Source organism: Protopterus annectens, chromosome 8.part0 (assembly GCF_019279795.1).
Source record: "Protopterus annectens isolate FY-2018-M chromosome 8.part0, PAN1.0, whole genome shotgun sequence".
In the NCBI taxonomy this organism is placed as follows: Eukaryota; Metazoa; Chordata; order Ceratodontiformes; family Protopteridae; genus Protopterus; species Protopterus annectens.
The window spans coordinates 399,563,672-399,590,310 of record NC_056741.1 but is presented as its reverse complement, the minus strand read 5'-3'; the positions used below and the strand labels follow the sequence as shown (position 1 = coordinate 399,590,310).

At 37.2% G+C, this 26,639-nt stretch overlaps 1 protein-coding gene across 1 annotated transcript in view; it reads left to right on the top strand.

Moving 5' to 3' along the window:
- ECM1 (extracellular matrix protein 1) overlaps positions 1-11,639 on the top strand; it is a 399,719-nt gene extending 388,080 nt beyond the window's left edge. Inside the window, exon 7 of the mRNA XM_044079910.1 lies at positions 10,857-11,639. Within this exon, the coding sequence (XP_043935845.1) occupies positions 10,857-11,024 (168 nt within the window). The 3' untranslated portion in view covers positions 11,025-11,639. The remainder of the gene's footprint in view (positions 1-10,856) is intronic.
- Positions 11,640-26,639: the final 15,000 nt, after the last annotated feature.

The window sequence follows — 26,639 nt, the reverse complement described above, 5'->3', positions numbered from 1 at the left end:
TGTGTGTGTGTGTGTGTGTGTGTGTGTGTGAGTGTGTGTGTGTGGTGTATGTGTGTCTGCGTGTGTGTGTGTATATATCATATATTATATATATAAAATGTATGTATTGGCTAGAAGAAGGTTAGCTCTATATGGGAGGTGAGAATTGTTTGAGTAGTATTTATATACTACCCTGGAGTTGTGCAGGAGCACAGCCAGTTGTCTGTGTTTTTCAGTCACAGTTTAAATTTAGTTTGTCTATTTATCTTAGCTGTAAGGGGTTGGAGTTCTACATTTTTGTAACATGATGAGAGTAAAGTGAGTCACCAGCAAAATGATTCGATTTTGTGGCAGACAGTAATATTTTATTATTGGATTTGTGTTTTCTGGTTGTGCTATAAGGTTACATTGTAACTTATAGAAATGGACATTTTTCAGAACAGAATATTAGTTTGTGGGTATAGTGAGTTGTGAGTAGTTAAGGTAGTGTAGAAGCTCAAGCCAGTTAAGGGGTATGCGGTGGTGAGTCCTTTGGGGAGTATTTGTACCAAATTTGGCAGTCATTTCAAGCTATTTATAGTTTGCTTTATAGTGTGGAATTGAGATTAGTAAACACAGCTGATGCATAAAGTTGGGATGGGCACATTTTTCACCCTGTAGAGGTAGCCTAGTTTCCATTTTGTTTTTTTTTTTTTTGATGATTTGAAGGAGATGCTAATCATATTTGAGTTCATCATCAATTAATATTCTGAGGAGTTTGGTTTCGAAACAACATTCTGGTTTTGTGTTATTATATGACATAATGTGGAATTAATGTTTTTATTCCAGGTAGTTTTTTTTGGGGTAAATAACATAAATTTTATCTTTTTTGTTTTTTTTTTTTGGGGGGGGGGTTACAAGTATGTCTGAGTTATTTGGCCAGGATTTGGTGAGTAGTACCATGGAGAATTGTTGTGTATGCATTTTTCTAGGCTCTCAGTGGTGGGAGAATGACAGTTTTCTGTTGTTGGTTAGGTCGGTGGAGATGTATGACATTTTCCAGATATTAGGGACATAGTTTTCTTGTATCGATATATTGATTAGAATGGAGATAGGGAACACTATGGCTTTTTCTGATATTTTTAGATACTCTGGCGGCAACTTGTCAGCAGCTAGGATGATTGATTTCAATTTTTGTCAATATTTTTTATTGCTGAGGTGGGGACAGTATTGAGTATGAAGTATGCATTGTTAGTTTGGGGTTTTTGGATATTGAGGAAGTGTTTTGTTTCAGACAGGATTGAGTTTATGAAGTGGGAATTGAATTGTGATGCTGTATTCTCTGGAATATTTGTTGCTGGGGGGGTTCGAGTTTGCCTTGGTGTGAATAGTTGTTTTATGGACTGCCAGAAGAGTTTAGGATTGTTTTGTTTTATGTTTTCAAAATATGATTTTATGTAGTTAAGTATATTTTGTTTAGCTAGATGCTATCTATAGTTTTCTAGGGATGTTTGAGTTTTTTTCCCATGTTTTCCATGCATGATCCTTTTTTATTAAGAGTTGCTTGGTGAACTTTGTTAGACAATGTGCTGCTTTTGATCTAACTCTTTTATTCTCAGTGGGGCCAGATTGTGTATTCAGGAAAATTTGGCTGAAATACGGGACTGCCTCATCTAGTGCTAGTGTTTCTAGGGAGTTCTAGTTATGCTCTTTTTAAGTAGAGAGAGAGTTCTGGATCAAAATATCTTTGGTTATGGACTTGTTTATAGGCTACTTGCCAAAGAATGCTAATCCTCTGCCTAATTATGTAAGTGGGTAGGTGGCTGTTGATAATGTCAGGTAGGGTTCCATTAGCCTTAATATTATTGGGTTTACCTGTGAGGATTCAGTCTAGTATTGTTTCCCTGCTTGAGTTTGTATGTATTCTGGTGGTATCCTATGTTATTTGGGAGAAACCAAATAGATTCAGATGACTTTGTTTCCAATCAATGTTTAGATTACCTTAGATTAGAGTTTCTTTATTAATCAATGTTTAGATTACCTTAGATTAGAGTTTCTTTATTTACATTACTGTGTAGCCAGTGCAATATTTTTTCTTGTGTGGATAGCTCATTTCCATGGGGGATGTATAAAGGCCTATTAGACAGAGGGTTTTACTATTGCTGAGTTTTAGATGGGTGGCTAGAGCCACTGAATCATGAAATTGTGGGAATTTTTGAGGATATGGGGTTAGTTCTAATGTGTTTTTGAAAATAACTGCTATTCGTCTTACTAGTTTTTGTAATCTGTCTAGTCTAGTCATACTGAAACCTGGAGCAGAACTGTACTGTCAGGTATTTCTAGCTTCAGTCAAATTTCTTTTGCAACAGCTATGTCAGGGCCATAAAATGATAGGCATACATGGAAGTGTTGGGTTTGGTTACAGATACTTTGAAAGTTTATGTTCAGTAGTAGGAGGATATGTACTGCTAGACTTTGGGAGAGAGAGGTGTAGGGATTCGAGAGATGGTAGTTTGCAGATTGGTGGTGGATCCTGGATTTGGGTGTATGTGTAGTGTAGCTCACTAGTTTATTTTGATGTGAGTAATACTTGGGTTTTGTTTGTATGTGTAGATAGGGAAGGTGCAATGACTTGTTTTTGTATGCTTGAAAGTATGCATGTTTTTAGATGTGAGTGTGGGTATAGTTCATCAAATATATATGAGAAATTGGAAGTGGCTTAGTGTTTGTGGAAATGCAGTTTAGCTATTGTGGGTACGTGTGAATAAAGCATTTATGAATGAGAATGTAGTAGCTGTAGGATCATTCTAGTAGTGTACTTGTTAGCTTTGAGGTAGGATTTTGAGGATAGGTTATCTCTGGTAAGTAGATCTGCAAATCCCAGAAGGTGCCTTGCATGAACCATTTACTCCAAGCTCTAGTTTGCATTTTTCTTTTCTTTTGATGTCTCAACATCTCATTAGCATTTCTAAGTCCTTCCTCACTGCTGCAGCCATTGCAAAATGTCGCTCCTCTTGTAGATAAAATTGTGTTTCACATCTCACCAGTCTGAATTGTACAGCTGAAGAGAGGACAAAGTATAAGGCAGTACCTCTGGCAGATTATAGTGATAGAATATGCTTTAGATTACATGTTCCCCCAAACTGCAATTTTAACTATTATGCCTGCAGCCAGTGCCCTATTTGAGTTACCTGGGCTAGATTTCTCCTTCCTCTGTCAGCAGATTGCATCCTTTGGTTAAAATACTGTCTCCTATCCCTTAAAGGGTTTATTTCTGCCCTTTACCCATTTTACTTTAAAATATGTTTAACTAACAGAAAAGAGAAGTAACTGCTGAATCCCTTTACCTTGTTCTGGTCATTCTAAGGGTGGTATCCCTTTCCTAGTGGCTAACAGGGGATCCTTCTGCACTTCTTTGCCTTCATACTAGTCTGTTGTACTAGTGTGGTTGTGCTGTAGTTAATTTAGTTGTCTGTCCTTCCTAACATACAGCTGTTACGTTTTGGATTGTGTTCTAGCCTGGTGGTTATGCCAAGCCTAGTGGCTAACATTATTGTCTAAGCCTGTATTTGGTCTTGTATGGTCTCTTCTGTTTTTAGAAATTGGATTATCCTATTTTGGCCTCCCTTGCATAAGACAGCTGACAGAAAATCTAGACAAGCACACTGTCCTCGTTAATCCTTCCATTAACATTCTCCATTTTCATGACAATGCAGAACAACCCGTAAAATACATTTTTATACTGCATTCTCTACTACCATCATAAATACTGTTCAAAAATTGAACCAGAAATTAGTGTCAGCCCAACAGGTCTAAAAATATTTGGCTAATGATAGACTCAACCATCAGCATGTCAACATCCACCAAAAATAACCAGTAATTGTATATCATGACTATAATTAATAAATCTGAGTCACAGCAGTGTGTAAAACAGTGTGGGGGTTCACTTTTCTCTATTTAAGGGGGATGGGTGTTGCCTTAATCATTAAGGTATTTACCGTACTGATGCAATGTACAGGGTTTGATTCTAATCACTGGTTGTTAGTTAAGCTTGTAATAGTCTGCAGAGTGTTAGCCTAGTATTTACCTATAAACCTATAAATAAATTAAAACATAATAGTTTTGCAGGTGGGCAAACCCCTACCCAGCACCCTTCAGCACCACTGCACCTCTAACCATACAAATTGTAAGGCCGTACAGCCCAGGGAGAATGGAGAAACATGCTTATCCTCTTTGCTTCATGATCTTATGTTATATAGTATGTTTTTTTAACAAACATTTTTATTAAATTATCACATATGACATAGACAATCTTACATATATATAAATAAAAAACAAACAACATGACACCACTTTAGTTGCAAACATTATACATCACAGACACCACTGAAACAACTGTAGTTGCAAACATTGTGCCTCATTTATAATGTATCCAGTCATTGTCAGTTAAGCATTATATGGCTCATTCAAATCCTGCCTCTTAAGCTTCGTTCCTTGTCTGCATATATTGTTCCTACAATTCCCATGTTTTCCTATGTAGTTTGCTCCTTACCTTTTCTAAAGATCCCAATTCCAGTTGTTTTATCTCTGCTACTGTATTCACTACTTGTTGACAAAATTCAGGTGTCTGAGAAACTGTGTTGATGGTTCCCATTGTGTCACAATACAGTTTGGTGATCAGCATGTTACCCTAACTAAACTGAGTTTGTATGCCAGTATCTGTACGTTCAGAATTCTCAGTAAATAATGCAGTTAACTGTGCATATGCACTGACTGTATGTATTACAACTGTAGATTGTTCAGTCTGCCCTAGGATCCAGTTGGCAGATATATTAATAAAGGGTGGTACTCAGGATATACTTGTAATGTGTTCATCTTAGTGCTTAAATTCTTCTTTTATGTTCATTATTTTCAAGTGCTCCACCCCTGAAGCAAGACTTGAGCTCTTGCATAATTTACCTGTGATATATATGTATATACAGTGGATATAAAAAGTGTACACACTTCTGTTAAAATGCCAGGTTTTTGTGATATAAAAAATGAAGCCACACTAAATCATTTCAAAACTTTTCCCACCTTTAATGTGACCTATAACTTGTACAATTCAATTGAAAAACAAATCTGTTAGGGAAAAAATAAAAAATGTACAATAAGCTGGTTGCACAAGTGTGCATACCATTAAACTAATACTTTGTTGAAGGACCTTTCGCTTTTATTACAGCATTCAGTCTTCTTGGGTATACATCTGCCATAAATTAAAGAGACTGTGATAACCACAAATAAAGTTCAGTTGTCCTAGTAGAGTTTTCCTGACTTTTACTCAGTTGCCTGCTACTGCAAAAGCCATGGTTCGCAGAGAGCTTACAAAGCATCAAAGGGATCTCATTGTTGAATGCCCACAGGAAATGGAAAACAAGGGATGTATCCTCCGTATGGAAGAAAATGAGTTGAGAAGAGTTGTTTGATTTAATAGACAAAGATAGACAGATCATGATCAATGAGAGAAATAGACTGCAGAAGGTTAATAAAACTCCAAAAGTCAGAACTTGATAAAACAAATGAACACAGTAATTACCACTGTCCATAGAGACCCAGGCGATATAACAGAAGTAAACAGGATATATTACTGTGCTGCTAAATTAATAACTGATAAAGTTCTACCACAGGAACATAGGGTAGCAAGGGAAAAGAGGGGGCAGCAGTGAATACCATCATGGAAATATCGAATAGAGAAAACTATAAAAGAGCTAAGACAAGAAGTATTGTTAGAAGATTATAGAAGAGGGAACAGATCAATGAAAATATTAAGAAAGATAGATGTGATAAAAGCAATGCGTGGTATTAGAACAGACCAGGATCTATTATGTACTATTGGAGATAACAAACTAATAATTACAAAACAGGCAGAAAGACTTAGAAGATACGAAGATAAATATGAGGGAAAAACACAAAATAAACAAATTATTGATGACCCCAAAAAAGTTTTATAGAGAACTGGGAAATAAGGTAAAAGGAATAGATAGACTGCCAAAAAGGAGGAAGTAGATAAATTTTGGAGAAGTATCTATAAAGATCCTGTGGAACATAACAAAGATGCTAAATGGGTAGAATAAGTAAAAGAGAGAATTAGAAGTTTAAAGGTACAGGATTTTGAAATGGGATGAAATAACTAGAGAGATTGAAATAAAGTTGAGAAAAGCCTCTAACTGGAAAACCCTAGGCGTAGATGCAGTACCTAACTTTTGGCTTGAAGTATTAACTTCTTTGCACAATGATTTAGCCATGAGTAAGAACTATTTATATATGCACCCCGAATACACATCGCACAGGTTAATAACAGGAAAAAAATGCTCTTAAGAGTGAACCTGCAAGCTACCCTAAAAATTATAGACTAATAACTTGTCTTCCGACAACATACAAACTATACACGGGAACTGACACTGACAGAGTTTATAGTCATTTAGAAGAAAACTCAATTATGGCAATAGAACAAAAGGGCAATAAAAGAAAGTCATATGGAACAAAGGACCATTTGTTGTTAAACAAAGTTATAGTGGAGAATTGTAAGAAGGGGAAGAACCTAAGTATGGCATGGATTGACTACAAAAAAGCATTAGATAGTATCCCACATTCATGGATAAAAGAGTACTTACAAATGTGTAAGATACACCCTACACTGATTAATTACATTACAGTAACCATGAAACAGTGGCAGACCACTTTGCAATTAAGCCATGATAAAGGACAGATTATTTTCCCAGGGATAAAAATTCAAAGAAGGATATTCCAGGGCGACTCTCTGTCACCCTTGTTATTCTGCCTTGCCATTAACCCATTAAGCTGCTTACTTAACAGCCTAGGCCATGGCTACAATTTGGCTTATAGAAAACAACAAAGTCTAATGACTTCTCATCTTCTCTTTGTTGATGATTTAAAATTGGATAGCTCATCAGATGAGGAACTGAAAGCACAGCTGCAGGTTGTCAAAACTTTTTCAGATGATATCAGAATGTCATTTGGTCTTGATAAATGTGCAAAAGCAACCTTTAAAAAAGGAAAATTGCAGCTCCAGGAAAACATCAGTTTGGGACAAGAATTTGATATAAAAGAACTTGAGCAAGAGGGGGTGTATAAATACTTGGGAATTGATAAAGGATCAGCAATAAAACTTGAACAAATGTGAATAAGGCTTAGTAAGGAGTACTTTAGAAGACTTAAATTAATTCTGAAAACAGCATTGACACCTAGGAACAAGATCCAAGCTATAAATCAATTTGCTCTTCCTGTCCTAACTTAGTTTTGGAGTGATTGACTGGCCCCAAAAAGTGTTGGATAGACTGGATATTAAAGCAAGAAGGATGCTTCATGCTCACCGAATGATTTATAAAAATCAGTGTATACCACGATTATATATCCCCCGTTCTGAAGGAGGGATGGGCCTCCTTGAAATTGATTACATGTATAGATCTGCAATCGTGAAACTCCACACATATCTGTTGGCCTCACAAGGTCCAAATGTGGTGAAAGGTTTGAAACATGAGGAGAATAAATCTAAGATGACATCTCTGCTTAATTTAGAAGAAGCATATTGACATCAAGCAGGAATGGAAATCAAACCAGAAGTGGATAAAAACGAGGCAGCAACTGGATGTGATAAAAAAGAAAAGAAAGAATATAAGGTGAAGGATCAGATGAGAAGGCAAGAAATGTGGAAAAAACATAAATATAGTTGCAAGTATAAAAAACTTCTGGAAGAGCCTCATGTTGATAAAGAACGAACGCAGGAATGGTTAAGGGGAGGTGAATTTACATCAAGAAATGAAAGGTTAATATTGGCAGCCCAAGATAGTGGGCTGAGTACATGCTGGTTTACTAAGTCCATTGAACATGGGGAAACAGACATATGTAGGTTTTGTGGAATCGAGCTGGAAACAGTTACACACCTTATTGCTGGTTGTGATGCTTTAATGGCAGAGGGACTGTATACTGAAAGGCATAATAATGTGCCAAGATTGTTACACTGGAGATTGTGCAAACATTATGGTATCGAAGTGGCTGAAAAACATTGGAAACATGAGCCACAGAGAATCATAGAAAATGATTAAGTTTACATCACATGGGTTCACCCAATACCAACAGTCCAAAAGATAGATGCTAGAAAACCGGACATGGTGATCCAAGAAAAGAAGACAAAAGTAGCAGTAATCATTGAACTTGCCACACCTAGTGACTATAGTGTCTTGCGTACAGAGAGACGCAAAGTCATAAAATACCTTGATCTGCAGGCAGAAATGAGAGACATGTGGAAGAAAGATACCCATACAGTTCCAATAGTAGTAGGAGCAATTGGTTTTATAAAAAAGAATTTACAATCATATTTAGATACGTTACCAATTCATGTAAAACCATATGAACTGCAGAAGGAGTCATTGCTGGGCACATTGCGGGTACTGCGAAGAGCACTTTTGGCTAACATCAAAGAGTGAAATAATACTAATTTCATGAACTTTAATCGTACTCTGACTTAGGAATGGGGTCCATTCCCGTCATGGTATTGGAAACCCAAAAGACTTGGAGAAATCAAAAAAAAAATTGAAAGGTATCAGTCAGGAGAAGGGTACAAAAAATTTCCACAGTACTGGATATACCATGGAACACAGTGAAGTCATCAAAAAGTGGAGAAAATATGGGACAACAGTGACTTTGCAAAGAACTGGACGTCCCTCCAAAATTGATGAAAAGACAAGATGAAAACTGGTCAAGGAGGCTGACATGAGACCTACAGCAACACTGAAGGAGCTGCAGGAATTTCTGGTAAGTACTGGTTGTGTACTACATGTGACAACAATCTCCTGTATTCTCCATATGTCTGGACTGTGAGGTAGGGTTACAAGATGGAAGCCTTTTCTTACACACAAAAACATCCAGGCCATGCTAAAATTTGCAAAACAGTACATCAAGCCTCCCAAAAGCATGCGTAAAAATGTGTTATGGTCTAATGACACCAAGGTTGAACTTTTCGTCCACAATTCCAAAAGGTACGTATGGTGCAAAAGCAACACTTTGCATCACCAAAAGAGCACCATCCCCACAGTGAAGCATGGTGGTGGCAGTATCATGCTTTGGGGTTGCTTTTCTTCAGCTGGAACTGGGGCTTTAGTGAAGGCAGAGGGAATTATGAACAGTTCCAAATATCAGTCACTTTTGGCCCCAAACCTTCAGGTGTCTACTAGAAAGCTGAAGATGTAGAGGAATTTCACCTTTCAACATAATGACCACAAGCATACATCCAAATCAACAAAAAATGGCTTCAACAGAAGAAAATTAAAGTTTTGGAATGGCCCAGCCAGATCCCAGACCTAAATCCAATAGAAAATCTGTGGGGTGACCTGAAGAGGGCTGTGCACAAGAGATGCCCTCGCAATCTGACAGATTTGGAGCGCTTCTGCAAGGAAGAGTGGGCAAATATTGCCAAGTTAAGATATGCCATGCTGATAGACTCCTACTCAAGAAGACTGAATGCTGTAATTAAATCAAAAGGTGCTTCAACAAAGTATTAGTTTAAGGGTGTGCACACTTAGTAACCAGCTTATTGTAAGTCTTTTATTTTTTATATTTTTCCCCTAGCAGATTTGTTTGTTTTTCAATTGAATTGTACAGGTTATAGGTCACATAAAAGGTGGGAAAAGTTTTGAAATGATTTACTGTAGTCATTTTAACAGGGGTGTGTATACTTTTTATAGCCACTGTGTGTAGGTATGTATATGTGTGTGTGTGTGTGTGTGTGTGTATATATATATATATATATATATATATATATATATATATATATATATATATATAATTATTATTTTATCTGTGTTTGTAAGCCCACAGGAGCAGCACAGCAGAACTGTTTGGTGAGGTGCTTTGTTCAGAGTCACATAGTAGGCAAATAAAGGGGGAAGGAATCAAACCTCAACCACTGACTCCGGAATTAACCTCCTTAAGAGCACAAAGCTTTAGTCCTCTGTGCTGTAAAACAATTTTTTTTGTGGTAGCTTGAATTTCTTTATTTTTTTCCTAATACCTGGCTGCTGTTAGTGTTATTAGTGCACTACAAGATCATGTGAGTATTTAGTACATATGTTAGTCCTCTCATAACAATACTTTCATTAATGTTGTGGCATTGCATGTCTTTCTTCTGGTTCACATTTTGTCTACCAGCCAGTGTGCCTTTTAATGATTCCTCTGGCAGATGTGCTGTTGTTAAATATAAGCACACAGCTAGCACATTGTAGGGAGATTAACCCCTTTTGTTTTGAAGGTAAAAATAACTTGAGCATCAATTTCTTCAAAACAGCATGCTTTGCAACAGAATTGGAGTCGTACTTTTTTTTTTTTTGTTACTAATGTTTGATTGTTGCTCGCTTATTTCTTTTTGTTCAGTGGCAGTTTTGAGATCTTTTCAGACGTTTAAAAGTATCCAGGAAGTTTTATTTCTGACTGTTGTACAAATTGTGCGAGGTGGGTACTGTGTATGGTGCAAAGGAGCTTGAACATAGGCCTCCTGTTTTAGCTGCCTTTCCACGTGTAATCCCATTCTTATCTATCTTGTGGGAATGAAGTAATGCAGCAGTACTTAATCAGTCTAGGAACATTGTGTTGAGAGGGTATCTGTCTTTTTATAGGCTACAGAGAACCTGTGGATGCAGTCCTTTTATTACTTGTGCTAAAAATTCTACTACTGGCTGTGAGCTACCTGTAATATCCTAAATTTTGAACCCAGACCTGGGCCTTCATCATAGTTGTAAAAAAATAAGGACACTAAGCAATATTTAAGTTATACACATCATCAAAATAAATTTCTGTTTTTAATAGTTCTAATGCTCTTCTCTCTATCTGCTTCTGTCTATCAGAAAGAGACACTACCTGAGACATTGTGCAGAAGGAGTGATCAGTCAGAAGTAAAATCTGGGAAGTACTGGAGACGTTGTTGTTCAGAGAGGGCAAGAGAGACATGCTTCAGTGAAAGATTCCTCAGCAAGGTGACCGTGGCCTTTCCCCAGAAAAATAACATTGTATGAATAATGGATTTTGTGGGAGCAGATGTTAACATCTGTAAATTTCAGTTACTTACTTTTGCACTAGACTCAAATGTAATCTTTTAAAGGTGCCATTTATGCTTATAATTGTTCCAGTTAACCCCATAAGCAAATCAGAAGCAAGAGCAACAGAGTTTCAGATGATATTAAAGTAATAAGGTAGCTTTGTGCTATTATATTCAGTATAGTAAACAGATTCATTTTCTTACCAGGCTTCCAGGTAGTTCACATATTGCTAATAATTGTTTGCGTTTATGATAGTGTAGGTAATATGCCAAATGGATAAATAATCAAGGACCAGCAATGTAACACACTTTTGTTCCTGCTACCTTCCAACATCCTGGCAGAGAAAAAAATTAAAGGTAATTTCATTTTGGCATCTGACTTCCAGGAAAAGTAATGTATGATAGATTAATTACCATATGTACTGAAGTGTCAGTTGTTAAATATGCTTTGTTTTCTTATGTGACAGAATATCTAACAAAAATGCCAGATTGTTATATTGTTTCACCCATTAAGGCAAACATAACTATTTTATTACTGTTAACAAATGTAAACTATGAAATGAGTACAATAAATACAAATCATTGTAACATTTCCAAGCGTCATTCATCATTCTTATTTTTCTATACAATATTAATTTTTAGGAAGTGATGCAAATGTAATTTGAAAGAGTTTAATGAAACAGGGCTGGAGTGTGTGATTTGTTGTAGAATTCTATAAACACAGATCATTACTTTTCCCCCTATATACCATTAATATCTGAGGCAGACTGGTATTTATTTTGGTTTAAACTTGTTGAACAGAGACATTCCCTGGGGTTCATTAACCCCTGTGTAGGCATTGGGCTAAGCCTACGCAATTTAACTGTGTTACTGTGATGAGCAGCAGCACTATCTGAATATGCATACTGCTCATTGTACCCACATGTCTGCAAGCACCTTTTCATGGTCGGCCATGGTGAGGTAGTCGCATGCACAAGCACAGAATGCAAACAAAATGGATTACATATAGGCAGTGCTTGTATATGAGCATGTGTGTGTGTATATATATATATATATATATATATATATATATATATATATATATATATATATATATATATTTAAGGGTAAGCACAGGAAAACATTCCAGAATGAGGGGAAGTTAAATGGGGGAATTGGTACACAGTAATGTGTTATAATGATGTAATTTTACAGAGTGGAATTGATTAAACTGTACTCTTATCCCAAATGCAAATGTGATGAAAGTGTATAAGAAGCATATCTGACGTAAAACTTGCAACATTGATGCAATGATAATTAGTGTGAATGTCAGTCCTGCAGTTACGCACATAAATAATAATCGACTTGCTGATAAAGGGTGTAATAGGGACATAAAGTTGCAGTGAAACAAAGTGAAGTGAAAGTGTGATATACATGTTAAGTGCAGATTTGAGGTAACAGAAAAGATGGAAGATATATTATGGGAAGAATGAACAGAATTCAGTTATTGCATATAAGGATGTTTGCCCTGTTTTTACAAAATCTCATCAAGACGACACTGATATATAGACAGCATTTTATGTAGCATATATCATGGACAGAAGTAGGTTAAAAATAAAAAAAAAACTGAGTGCACAAGTCCCAGGATAAAAACATGCCCAATCCTGGTATAAGCAGTGGTGCCAGGACTGGAAAAAATGACAGTGTAGAATCCTCAAGACTCGGAAACATTCCTAAAATGGGGTTAGGCCAGGCTCAAGTGAAGAATGCCCCACCCCCATTGTAGAAGGAAGTAGTAGTCCACAAAAAACACAAAAACTAACAGGCCAAAAAATGTCATAAAGATGATAGAGTGATATGGAAGAAGCCCAAATTTTCCAGATAGACGATATTCAAAAAGATTGCGAGAGAAATTAGAGGAAAGAAAAATAATTGCACAAGAAAAACTGTCAAAAGCTTCAAATGCTAATTTGTGTTTATTAATACAACACATCCTTGAAAAACATTATACAGACCAAGAAACTTTGGGCCATTTGGCAAAAGAAGTGACTGAGGCAGTGCAGAAATATAAAGAACAAAACCTAAAGATTTTTGAAAAGTATAAAAAAGAAACATGGACAGAGAAAAGAAAGCAAGATCTTATATGGCACAATGTTTATGCAAAGGAAAAAGCCAAATTATTCAATACAAAGAAAAGAATCAGCTCCAAATATATTTGAAGAGACATACAGGCAAAGGCATCCAGATATGAAAAAATTTCCAATACAAAAAATAAGATCACAGAGGGGGAACATAGAATGCAAGATTAGTAAACTATAAGTTAAACAGAACTGAAGTTATGGAATACTTGCAAAGTGAAGCATTTAGTGTGGAAAGTCTAACACAGGTAAATTCATAGCATGATGAAGCAAAAAGTCCCCAAAATAAGGAGAAACGGCTATAGCGGGAGACATCTGAAGAAGAAATAATGCCATGGAAATGAAAGAGATTTAATATGGTGCAAATGTTTGCTCTGGAGAAAACAAAACTAAGACATACAAAAAAGTAGCACCAAAGATATGTGAAGAGAATCTGGATGTGGAAAATGTCACATTAGAAAAAAAGAAGGAAAGTAAAGATGATTAGTAATGGAGAAGAGAAAGAAATAAAAACTGCAGTTATAGATTACTTGCAAAGTGAAGGCATTAGTGTAGAAAACCCACCTCTGGTAACATCACAGCATGATGGAACAATGAGTCCTGAAATTAAGGAGAAACAGGTGGAATGGGAAGCACTTGCCACATGAAGACACTCTTGAGCCTTCAATAGGAAACCAGTACAAAGGTTTACTTGGAGTTGCACAGCAAGGGAAGGAGCAGGAAACGGTGGCAGTTCTGAGGCAGTTAGTGTTGTGGAGTGATAGACCAGTGACTTCCCATATGGAAGAGCAATGGATGACGCAGGATGCAGATGAAGAGAATATTTCACAGGAAAATGTTCTGGACCTTTCTGTAGAATGCCCGCAGGAAATGGAGATCAAAGAATGTGCTAAACTAAGAGGATTTGTGATTGCATACATTTTCTGAAAGATATGAATCCTGAAACTCAAATGTCTGTCATTATTTATTTAATTACTTCAGTTCTCAATGATTTTCCTGAAAACCACAAATTTTATGATCTGTAGCCCAAAATATGAGGCAAAAAGCTGGACATTCTGCAAAAAGCTGTACAATTGTGAGGTATACAACTTTTTTTACTAGGGGTCAATTTGTTAAAGCTGTGAGAGTGTTCACCTCTGACTGGCCTAATTTAATGTAATTAGCTCCAGCATGAAGGAAGCAGATATAAATGATCAGGCTTACAATGAATACGCCTGGACAATTTTGTGCTGCTTTTATTTACATTATACTCATGTAGTCTATAAGCAACAGCAATGATGCATGTCTTTTATCAAAGATGAATCATAAATACTTTTTTTAAGTATTATACTAATTAATTTTAGTATATTGTGACATTTAAAACAAAACCTATTTCACTCTGCAATATATTTTATATGTATTATTTTTGTCTACTGATGACAATTCTGATGTTTATACCTTAACCAGTTAATCATATGCTCTTGCTATTAATATGTTATGTAAGTGTATTATTTGATATTATATTCTTAATAACTTCTTCATTTTGTCAATCTGCACTGTTTTCATATAACTTTCTTAATTTGTGTTGTGGAGCTTTTCTCCTCAGGCCACTGCTGTAAAAGGGCATTTGTTCAATTGGACTAGCCCAGTTAAATGTCAAATAAATAAATAAATATGTGAACTTGCATATTCTGAGTATCATTTGTATCCGCCCATCCCTGTTAAACTTCAAATCTCCATGACTTCCACTGCATGTTTTATGAAGTCAGTCTGTTATCTTATAGCTCTATACTCAAAGGAATAAACTAGTTTAATTAAGAAAGGTGGCTGCAGTGGTGCAGTGGTTAGTGTTACCTTCTTACAGCAAGAGCTTCACTAGTTCGATTTTTTGCTGGGGTGCTTTCTGTGCGGAGTCTACATGCGATCATGTGGATTTCCTCCAGGTGCTCTGATTTTGTCTCACAACCCAAAGACATGCTGCAGATGGATTGGACACACTAAACTGGCCCTGTGTGTGTGCCTTCATTAGAAGGTTGGGTGCCGGGCTGGCAATTTGACACCGTAAAATTCCACTGCCAATCATTCTGCTGGCCATTGTTCCACTGCAGTGACCCCTAACAGGCAAAGCTGAAAGAAGTTATTTAATCAAGAAGAGTTTAATAACCAAAAGTAGTTAAGAAACGGAAGACTTCACAGAATAAGCACTGATCGAAGCAGTGCCACACAGTTACTTTTCTAATAATTTCAAAACTCCCATGATACTGTAGTTGAGTTATGAAATATTCAGTCTAAAACAGAAGCGTGTTCTTTACCAGGCTAACACTGACCCATAAGACTTTGGTGCTGGAGTCTTCATGTTGTTTTTAGAGTCTTTAAAGACTTGGTGGTAAGGTGTCATACATCATTTATAACTGACAACACTGAAAATAACGTGAAGACACCGAAGTCTTATGGGTAAGTGTTAGCCTGGCAAAGAGCACTTTAACACTGACAAATTATAAGTTATTTCAGAATTGAATCTATAGATATTTTATTAATGTGGGATATTTTTATTTTAATAAATTTGAATCATACGTCAATGCTTATAATTTTTGCCCAAGAATGTTGCATCATAGCTGTCAACTTAATCTGGGACAGACCTCATCAGAATTAGGGACAGATCCATAAATAATCAAGGAAACTTTTTTTTTTTTTTAATGTTAGTACTATTAATTTGAGATAGTGACAGAGTATGACTTAATTTACATTTCCTTAAGTAAAAGAAGTCTAATTATTGTCATTATTTACTCAAGTATAATTCACAGTCTTTTCTTCAATGGTCACCAGTTTTACAAGGGATTAAGAGGGACAGAGCTACAAATTTGAGTTGAAATCAGCAATGTTCCTGAACATCATGGATATCTGACAAGTATTTAAGCTCTGTGATTGTTAGGATATGCCATTGTACTTCACACAGGTTTGGGTGGAGCTGACTTATTTGGCATCCTGATAGAGTAGTCCATTAAGTGTTTTGCAAATTTCTTAACAATTATAATTTTTTTTTTACATCAAAAAGCTTAAGGTTAAAGTATAAAAAAAAACTGAAGCTCTAATGTTGGGAATTACAAACTTAATATTAGTGAAAGGTGGCCACACACATCCAGCAAGGGAGGCATCAAGCTGTCTGCACTGGTTAGAGTAGTTAAACTTCTGTGTTATAACTGCTGTAGTTGTCATAGTACTAGTCTGTAGCACAACAGCTGATCGAGGTGTGTGTGCATATGCATGCCTGTGTAGATCTAGGCTGTGGTACTTTTCTCTTCATTTTGCCAACCTGGATTTTTGGGGGGGGCAACAGCAACAACAGTGTGTCAGTTATGTAGGTCCCAGTCAGTACACAGTGAAGTACTAGCATACTGAAATATGCTGTACCTCCATTGTTATATCAAGGAGTGTGGCAATAGGAACTTTGCTGTGGTTATTTCTACCTCCAGAGAGTTTCTTTCCAAATTTGTAACAGTGCATATGCCCACTATGAAATGGAAGGAGAATGTGACTTGATATGGGCAACCAATCATCTTTTCCAGGCATGCATTGACAATACTTGTACTATCTGTACATGTGCTTTGTGCTGGACAGGAATTACCTGTTTCTACTACCATATCCACAGTAAAACCATGTGCAACTGAGTATAAATTGAGGTCTTTCTAAGCATGTCAGAGCTTCTTAAGGTGATGTTTTCACAACCAATAAACCTAGTGTTCCCCCTTTCCTGCTTTTGCCCCGGTAGTCGGCTAACCAGACTGCGCCCCCCCCCCTTTGCAAATTCCTGGATCTGATGACATCCCGGGCTGTGTACTACATGAACTACAAAATGAACTGGCACCTCACCTAAGTGTCATGTTTAATCATAGCCTCACTTCAGGCTTTGTGCCCACTGAGTAGCACACAGCTACAGTTATCCCACTCCACAAGGGGGGATCCACCTTGGATCCTGGGAACTACTGCCCCCATCAGTCTGATAAGCCTGATCTGCAAGGCCATGGAATGTATTATCATGGAACTTATAAACAAAGAGATTGATAGCCTTCAAACACTAGACCCCACCCAGTTTGGGTTCGTGAAGGGCCAATCTTGTCTCCTGAACCTGATTGACTTCTTCGAATCCGTCTTCAAAGATGTGGACAAGGGTAAGGTGATCCACACAGCCTATCTAGACCTCGCCAAGGCCTTTGACACCATCCCCCACTCTGGAATCATAGATAAACTTACTAAGCTGGGCATTAATCCCTACATCACTCGATGGGTTTCCAACTGGCTTACTGACAGAACCCACACTAAAAGTAGCTGACTCCAAGTCCAGCACCAGACAAGTGACAAGCGGAGTACCTCAGAGTTCAGTCCTGGGACCACGCTTGTTTGGCATCTACTTTTCTGATGTACAGGCCAACACTAAGAGACTCTGGCTAACAACGTTTGCAGATGACTGCAAACTGGGAGCAATTACTGAATCCCCAATTGATGTGGATATTCTACAAAAGGGCCTTATAGAAACAGATGCTTGGTGCCAGAGCCATGGACTCGAGCTCAATGCCAAGAAATGTATAGTTATCCCCTTTGGGAAAAAAATGTACCCATGAATTACCACATAGGTGGCAGTACACTAAACACCGAAAGTGTGATAAGAGACTTAGGGACACAGGTGGACAGTGGTCTCACCTTAAATAACCACATTGCCACAACAGTCAGGAAATCCTTCTATGTGGCACACCTCATCACTAAGGGCTTTTCATCCAGAAAAGAAGAGGTCATTGTCCCACTGTACTCATCCCTCATTAGACCCATTATAGAATAAAATGCCCCGTTTGGTATGTACCTCTCAAGACATATGCAACAACTGCAAAGGCCACAGAAATACCTCACTAAAAGAATCACAGGCCTAAAGCAGATTCCCTATGCTGACCATCTAAAATAACTCCAGCTATAATCTGTCGCATATCATCTACTCAGAGGCGATTTCTGCTTAACATACAAGGCTATGTCAAACCCAGAGCTATTGGACATGCTACACTTAAAGAAATCCCAATCCCTCAGAGTCACATGCTCCAGTAATCTAAACCTTGTCATCACAATGAGCAAAACATGCTGGAGGGATAGGTTCCTGACCCAGAGACTCCCCAGACTCTGGAATTAGACTGTTCATACTTGTCAAGCAGAGCGCCTCTTTGGCTCTCTTCAAAAGGAGCCTTGATGATTGGATGGGAGATAGGAAATTCACCCCGGGGATCACGTCAGTCACCCTGTTAGACAGGGGTCCAGGGAAGTAAATATTATGGGAAGAAATAGCCTGTTAATTGTTATGGCTAGGCTTGTATAGGCTGATAGCCTATTACCAACCTATGAACCTATTGTTTCAGGCAGGGGGTGGGAGACAGAATCTGTCGATTTTTGTTGAAAAAGGATTGAGAGGGCTAGTGAATGCTTCTAATGCCATTCTACATGACACAAAACAATTTTTCGAAGATTTATTTGTTTGTGTAGATAATAATAAGAATGTTGAAAAGTTATTCTTTTTAACCCTGGATGTGCAGTCACTTTTCACTTGTATTCCGAATAAAGAGGGTCTTACTCTAGTGAGTGGATATTTGAAGGAAGTTAGCAACTTTAGTGAAGCTATGATAACACTGATTTGCTCTCTTATTAGTTTGATTTTACAGCATAATATATTTCTCTTTGATGGGACATACTATTCGCAGAGGTAGGGGGTGGTGATGGGCACCCCCTGCGCCAATAGTTATGCGAATCTGGTTATGTCAAAGTGGGAACGAACATGTCTTGAGTAATGGTAGGTTTTCAAAATATATTTTCTTTTTTAAGAGGTTTGTAGATGACCTTTTTCTCTTATGGCAGGGACCTGAGGGATTGATTTCAGAATTTGTAGAATATCTTCATACAACAACTTCATTTCTTAAGTTTACTTATAAGTATTCAGGTACTAACATAGATTTTTTTGGATATGGAAGTGTTTAAAGAAGAGAATAAAGTAGCCACTAGATTATATAGAAAGCCGTGTTAATACCACACTGAGAAGAGATAGCATGCATCCAACTAAGGTTTTTAAAAATGTGTTGAAAGGTCAAGGGATGAGAATCTCGAGACTGAATAGTCTGCAAAGCAGTTTTGATACCAGTTTAACCACTCTGTCACACGAGATCAGAAATAGGGGTTATAGAAAGGGTGAAGTCATGAATATGGCTAGTGAAGATTGAACTTTAAGAAGTACCTCTGCTCGACCCTATTTTTCTGAAGGTCAGAGGATAAAGGGTTGTACTCAGTCTGTAAGTGATATGCAGACCAATGGAGTTGGTTTTGTGATACATTTCACTAATGATGCAGAGATTTTTTTGTGATATAATAAAGAAGAACTGGGTGATTTTGCAATCGAATGATAAGATAGGTAATATACTGGGATCATATCCCCAGTTTGTTCCCTAAAACGACTCCTATGTTATGATAATAGAGCAAGGAAGAGCCAACAGATATCAGGTGGCACTTTACCCTGTGGGGGTTGTAACTATTGTTGCTTTATAGACAGAGATGATATCTTTATACATCCAGTCAGCAATGAACAACATAGACTTAGAACTATTGCTACTTGCTCTAATATTAATGTGGTTTACATATCATCTTGTCAAGCATGTTCTTGTTTTTATATAAGAAAAATGGTGAGAATGTTTAACGAAAGGATAAGGGAATATTTGTTAGTCATTAGGAATAAAGACCTCAAAAATGCCTTAGCTAAACATGTATATGAAAAAGGTGATATACATACTTTTAAGTTAACAGCATTAGAAGTTGTGGAACAAAGGGCACAGATGGGTGATGTGAATAATATAGTGGAACAGAAGGAGACTAGATGGATAGTGAGGCTACAAGCTGACACACATCCAGGTTTAAATAGCTTTGTACCTTTAAAGTCTATTCTTAAGGCTCGTGATATGTTTAAATAATTGATGACATTGTTTGATCATGTGTTTTGTGTTTCAGTATTTATGCAATGAGTATTTTAGAGTTTTTGTATTAGTCTGAAGAAGTGCTCAGTGGGGCATGAAAGCGCTAACATTTTATTAAAATGTTTTGAATTTTAAGACTGTCATGGTTGGTTCTGTGGATTTTATTTTTTGTGTAATATAGAATTTAATTAAGGAAAAAAAGGGTAATAAGTATGCGTATTTGCAGCTTCATCATGCCCGGAGGAGAGATGTGTAGAATAGCAAATTGCCTGGAGAGGGTTGATTTCTCATAGCCCATTTTTTGCAGTCTGAGTTTTAGAGAGCGCAAGAGTTTGAAGGAGCATTTACGGCTCCAAAAAATATAAAATATCTGCCTTTTGATAGTCACAGTATGAAACAGAGTGGGGAGGTTGTGGGATTAAATGTATTTAAAATGGCTGGGATAACATAGTTGTTCAAGATCATTACTTGTGCATATCTCAGTTTTTCAAAGGGGATTAGTTTTGAAGTTATTTGGATGGATTGGATTTTTTGGTTAAATGTAATTGTTGGATTTAGGTCAGTCCAATAGTTGGAAATGAGGACTTCATTTTGGTATCGGATTGATAAAATGTGTTTGTATAGGTTTGAGATCATTTTCTTTTTTATCGAAAAGTGGCTTCCAAAGAGTTTTACATACATTTATGTCATTATTATTAAGCGTAGGGGTTTTCAGGATATTGACACTCATTTCCCTGATTTGTCTCAGGATAATAGTGTAGCTTTTAGGAAGGTTAAGGGACCAGTCTCATGTCTGTGATAGAGTGCTGTCTACAGGTGTAAAAGTCTAATAAGCATTTCCCTTTTAAAAAAGGGAAGTTATTAAGGTTAAACATTCTGTTATTAAGTTTAAGGTCAAACATGGTGAAAGTTTTAAGACATGAGGTAAACAAGTCTAAGTTGACTTCCCTAGTTAGTTAGCAGAAGAATATTTGAGTCAAGTATGAATTGTAATCAAAACAGAAGAAGACAAATATTAGGCAGCAACTGAATGTGCCAAAAAACAAAAGAAAGAATTTAAGGAGAAGGATCAGATGCGAAGGTAAGAAATGTGGAAAAGGTATAAATATAGCTGCAAGTACAGAAAACTTTTGGAACAACCTCATATTGACCAGAATATCATGCAGGAAAGATTAAGGAGAGGTGAATTTAAACCAAGAAATGAAAGGTTAATATTGGCAGAGTGAACTACATACACGTTAATTTATAAAGTCCATTGAACATGTTGTGGAAACAGCCAAATGCAGGTTCTCTAAAACAGAACTGGAATCTGTCGCACATCTTATTGTTAGGTGTGATATACTAATGGTAGAAGGCCTGTATACTGACTGTTGAATTGGGGGTTGTGCAAACATTACAGTACTGAAGTAACTGAGAAGCATCAGAAACATAAACCACAAAGCATTATAGAGAATGATGAAGTTTATGCCTCATGGGATCACGCATTACCAACAGTTAAAAAATAGATGTGAGAAAACTAAATATAGTAGTCCATGAAAAGAAGACAAATTTAGCATTGATCATTGAAATTGTTAGCCCCGGTGACTATAGTGTCTTACAGAGAGACATAAAGTCAAAAAATACTAAGATTTACAGGCAGAAATGAGAGTAATGTGGAGGAAGGATACCCAGACCATTCCAATAGCAGTAGGAGCAATATGTGTCATAAAAAAGAATTCACAGTTGTATTTAAATATGTTACTGATGCATGTATCTCCATATGAATTGCAGAAGGAGTCAATACTGGGTACTTTGCGGGTGCTGCAAAGAGCACTTTTGGCTAACATCAAAGATTGAAACAATACTAATTTCACGAACTTAAATTATACTTTGACTTAGGAATATATCCATTCCTGTCACGTTATTAGAAAACTAAAAGATTTGGAGAAATTAAATGGGGAATTGATGTATGAAAGATGACAGCACCTGTGTATTATCTGCCTTACTGTGTACACACAAGAACAAAAGGACCTTATAACTGTAATGTCAGATAAATTAGAAATGGGCATGTTTTTCCAAAGAAATGACAGTGACACCAATAGGAAAGAGGTTTATCACCTACAAACATGTAACAGACAAGCGTTGTATGGTTATGTAAATGATATGGACCAATCTAATAAACAAAATGCATAAGTAACCAATTACAAGACTGAGCGGATGACATGTCAGGAGTCCAGTTTTGCCATTACAAATTTGCAAATATGTCCATCCACAATCCCTTTTTCCATTTTTTCAGATGGGATCGTGGTGTCACTTCAACAGTGACAATCACCTAGACCCCAGGTATAGTAATGTATGTGAAGTATAATGTTTGCTATCTTAATATAGTTTTATTACTTTTATATAAATTTAAATTTGATTATGTCACAAGTGATAATTCAATTAAGTTTTTGGGGAAAAAAAAGGTTTACACTGCCAGGTGTCTAGCCCTGCCACAGTAGTTCTTAAACACCACATATTCACACACACATGCATCTATGGCCAATTTAGAGCAACCAATCCATGTACTGCAAGTCTTTAGAGTGTGGGAAGAAACCAGAGCACCCAGAGGAAGCCCACGTAGGACATGCAGACTCCACACAGAAGACACTCCAGATAAGAAGCAAACCAGGGAACCTCTTGCTGTGTGGTGACAACACTATCCACTGCAGCACTGTGCCACCCTGATTTGCAAATATGTTTGACATACTAATACTGGGCATGCTCGCATACAATTACAGGGAGCAGTAGAAGAACAGCAGTTCAACAGCATCAACATAATAGAAAGTGTTGTAACAGAGGAACAATCATAGTTCTTCATTGTCTCATTGCATGCCATACAGTAAGAAATGTTTATTGAATCAGAAAATTTTATTAAGCTGTATATTGTGATGGAAATAATGGCAGTATTAAACAGGTCTGGAAGAAAACATGCAATACAGAACATAATTGTCTTGTGAATAGGTAATGCGTATGAGCAAGGAATAACCTAAAATTATTTGCATCATGTCCTTTTAGAACATGTATATGAACAGATGAGAGATATGCATAACAATCATGTGTGCCATGGGCATATGCATATCGGTTGAGTTCAGGTGCCTAGGCAGTAAGACATTTTCCTGTGATAAATTTGGTTGGAGGCACATGGCTGAAGTGGCATTCAGCTACAAAGAAATATAATTGTTGTGAATTCCCATTGGTAAAGAAAAGCACAGACTACCATGCCCACAGCTTTAATAATGAAGCACATGGGGGCAGAAGAAGTAATGCTTGCTGTGCTCAGTCTGTAGTATATGCTTATATAACTACAACATGTAGAAGTGTGCTACAGCATTGAGGAAATCTTGCATGCTACTGTAGTCACATTTATGCTCCAGTATGCATTTTATGTAATGTTCCCTAGACACTTTAAAGGGGCTAGTGGACCACACACACACACACCAGTTATAAAGGCACTGCCCATTATGCACTGTATTTCTACTGCCACTGACATGCCCACTGGCCAGCCTGCTGCTGATGCCTGCCATACTGCCTGCTGTCTCATGTTGCTTTAAGGGCCATGGACATTATCATATCCATGTGCTTTTGGTTACTGAAGTAGTGGGCATGCAATGGCATTCTTCTCTTTGCTCACAGGAAATTTACAACAGCCATATTTCTCTGCAGCTGAATGTCACTTGTGTTATGTAAGGAATATGAAAGCAAATGTTATCATTACTCTGAATAAAAGAATTGCTATGTGACAAATTGTCTTAACTTTTAGTAAGAGGGATCAGCATCTGTATGTGTACAAAGCCAATGTGCTTGACAACAGTGCCAGTGACATGTTCAGTCACAGTAATACTGCCACAATGTAATCCAAGTAGGAATGGATGGATTTCAATTAGCTAGCTACGATCACACGCTAAATATCGGCTGAATCTCAAGCATAACACAGCTATATTAAGGTACAACCATTAAATGGATGATGTCACCACTGTTTCTTATCTGGATGTTTATACTAAAAAGTGTTTGAAGTGCACAATAACACTGTAAAGCTACACATCATAAATGCCTTTACAGAACAGTGTACACAGTATGAGAATGAAAGACACACCCACAGCTGGACTCCATTGTCCTACATATGTAGTTACACAATGTACAAAGCACACTATCAAAGTCAAGCAACACAGGAGAATGCACACTGCAAATGTGACATAATGTGGGTATTTAAGCAGTATGTATGTGTGGACAAAATGTTATTTTTCCTGGTAATGCTAGGATTTGCTAGTGTCACAAAATGCCACTGTAATTCAATCTCATAATTAGATGGATAGATAAAGGCGATTGCAAGGTGGCCAATGGTATATGACATTAATAACGTTCACACTACAGTCGAACTACCCACCCATCCTGTTTTACCATCTGTACAGTACATTATCAGGAGCCAGTGCTACAGGAGAATAATGATGACAATTGAGACATACAGCATCTATGAAGGGATGACATCAGCAATGTGTTGGCAAGGAGATGTATTTGGTGGTAGTATTTTCACAGAGAATCCGGTCTTGTAAATGTTCCTACTACATATGTAGAACAGTCATGGCTCCATTGAAAATAACATTTGCAGATGTTAAGCATTGCTGTATGCAAACATCCTAATTGTCTAGTTAGACATTTTAGACAATAGTGTAAGACATGCAGGCACCACAGGAGAAAATGGACATTTAAATAGTGGCAGTTCACTTGCAAAACATTGACCTCATCAGTGTGTTAAACCAGGTGTGTAGGGAGACAATATATTGTTGTAGTCATGTGTTCTGCTGATGCTACATAAAACACCTGCCATTTGAAGAATGGAAACATTTTCCTCCAACCCAACTTAAATGTTTGCAGCTCTAAAAACATTAAATGGTTATCTTTCAACCCATTACACTATTTGAAGCATTAATAGTCTACCATGTTTGGTATTGAACCTCCTACTTATCTAGGTGCACACAATCTAGATAGCACTCGCAAGCATCACAGTAGAATTCTGATATGTAAGGGGAGAGAGTGCATTCTTGTCAGGATGACCTCATCAGTGTGTTTCACACACGATAGTTCCATAAAAGTTGGTATAAAGGAGCTGTGTGTACATTTAAATGGATCCTCTCCAGGGTAAATTGAGACCACAACAAGCACTACACTCACATACAAGTTTCCGATGATGGGTATCAAACATCTTGCCTATGTATTTTTTTACAGTCTAGAGAGTACAATCTAGAGAGTACTGTATTACTAGCAAACACTACAGGAGAAATCTGATTTGTAAAGGGAGAGAGTGCATTCTTGTCAGATGACCTCATCAATGTGTTTCATGCATGTTACATAAAAGTTGGTATAAAGGAGCCGTGTGCACATAATGGAGACAGCAACAGGCATTACACACATGCACAAATATACAAGGGTTACATGGCAGGTGCTGAATCTCCTACCTATCTACGTATGCTACACAGTGTGGAGAGCACTGTATTACAAGTACCACATAAGAAGTCTTAACATGAGAGAGAGTGTGTGTGTGTGTAGTCGTGTTAAGATGACCTCATCAGTGTGTTTCAGAGAGGATGTTTCTGTAAAAATTGGGATAGAGGAGTTATAAGAACAGTTGAATGTATTCACAAATGTGGATACACCACAAAGTGATGCACACAATCACACACACAAACACAAGTCTTCCATGCCGGGTATTGAACCTCCTGCCTAAGTTATATAATCTGAAGAGCACGCTCTTATTTGGAAGTGCTACAGGAAAAGTCTGACTCTTAAGGGAGAGATTGCACCTTTGTCAGGGTGAACTCAATGTGTTTCATATAGGATGTTTCTTTAAAAGTTGGTATAGGAGAGCTGTGTCCAGATTTAAATGCATCTTCAGGGGAAATAAAGACAGTACATATACACAACTTTTCCATGGTGGGTATTGAACCTCTTAACTATCTAGTTTATTAAATCTAGAAAGCATTGTATTACTTCCAAGTGCCTCAGGAGAAGTCTGACTCTGAAAGGGAGAGAATGCACTCTTGTCAGGATGACCTCCTCAGTGTGTTTCATACAGGATGCTTCCATAAAAGTTGGTATAAGGGAGCTGTGTACACATTTAAATGAACCTTCTCAAGGGGAAATGGAGACAGCGACAATCATTACACACATGCAAATTTTCCATGGTGGATATTGAGCCTCCTAGTTAGCCAGGTTACAGGATCTAGAGAGCACTGCATTACTGATAAATGCTAAAGGAGAAGTCTTACTAAAAGTAGAAAGTGCATTATTGTCAGGATGACCTCATCCATGTGAAGTGAGAACAGTGAAATGTATTATTCTTAGAAGTGGATACACCATTAAGCATACATTCTCAGACACACACGTCTTCCATATTGGGTATAGAACCTCCTACCTATCTAGGTTACACAATGCAGAGAGAACTGTATTAGTTGCAAGCACCCTTGGAGAAGTGTGACTATTAGAGGA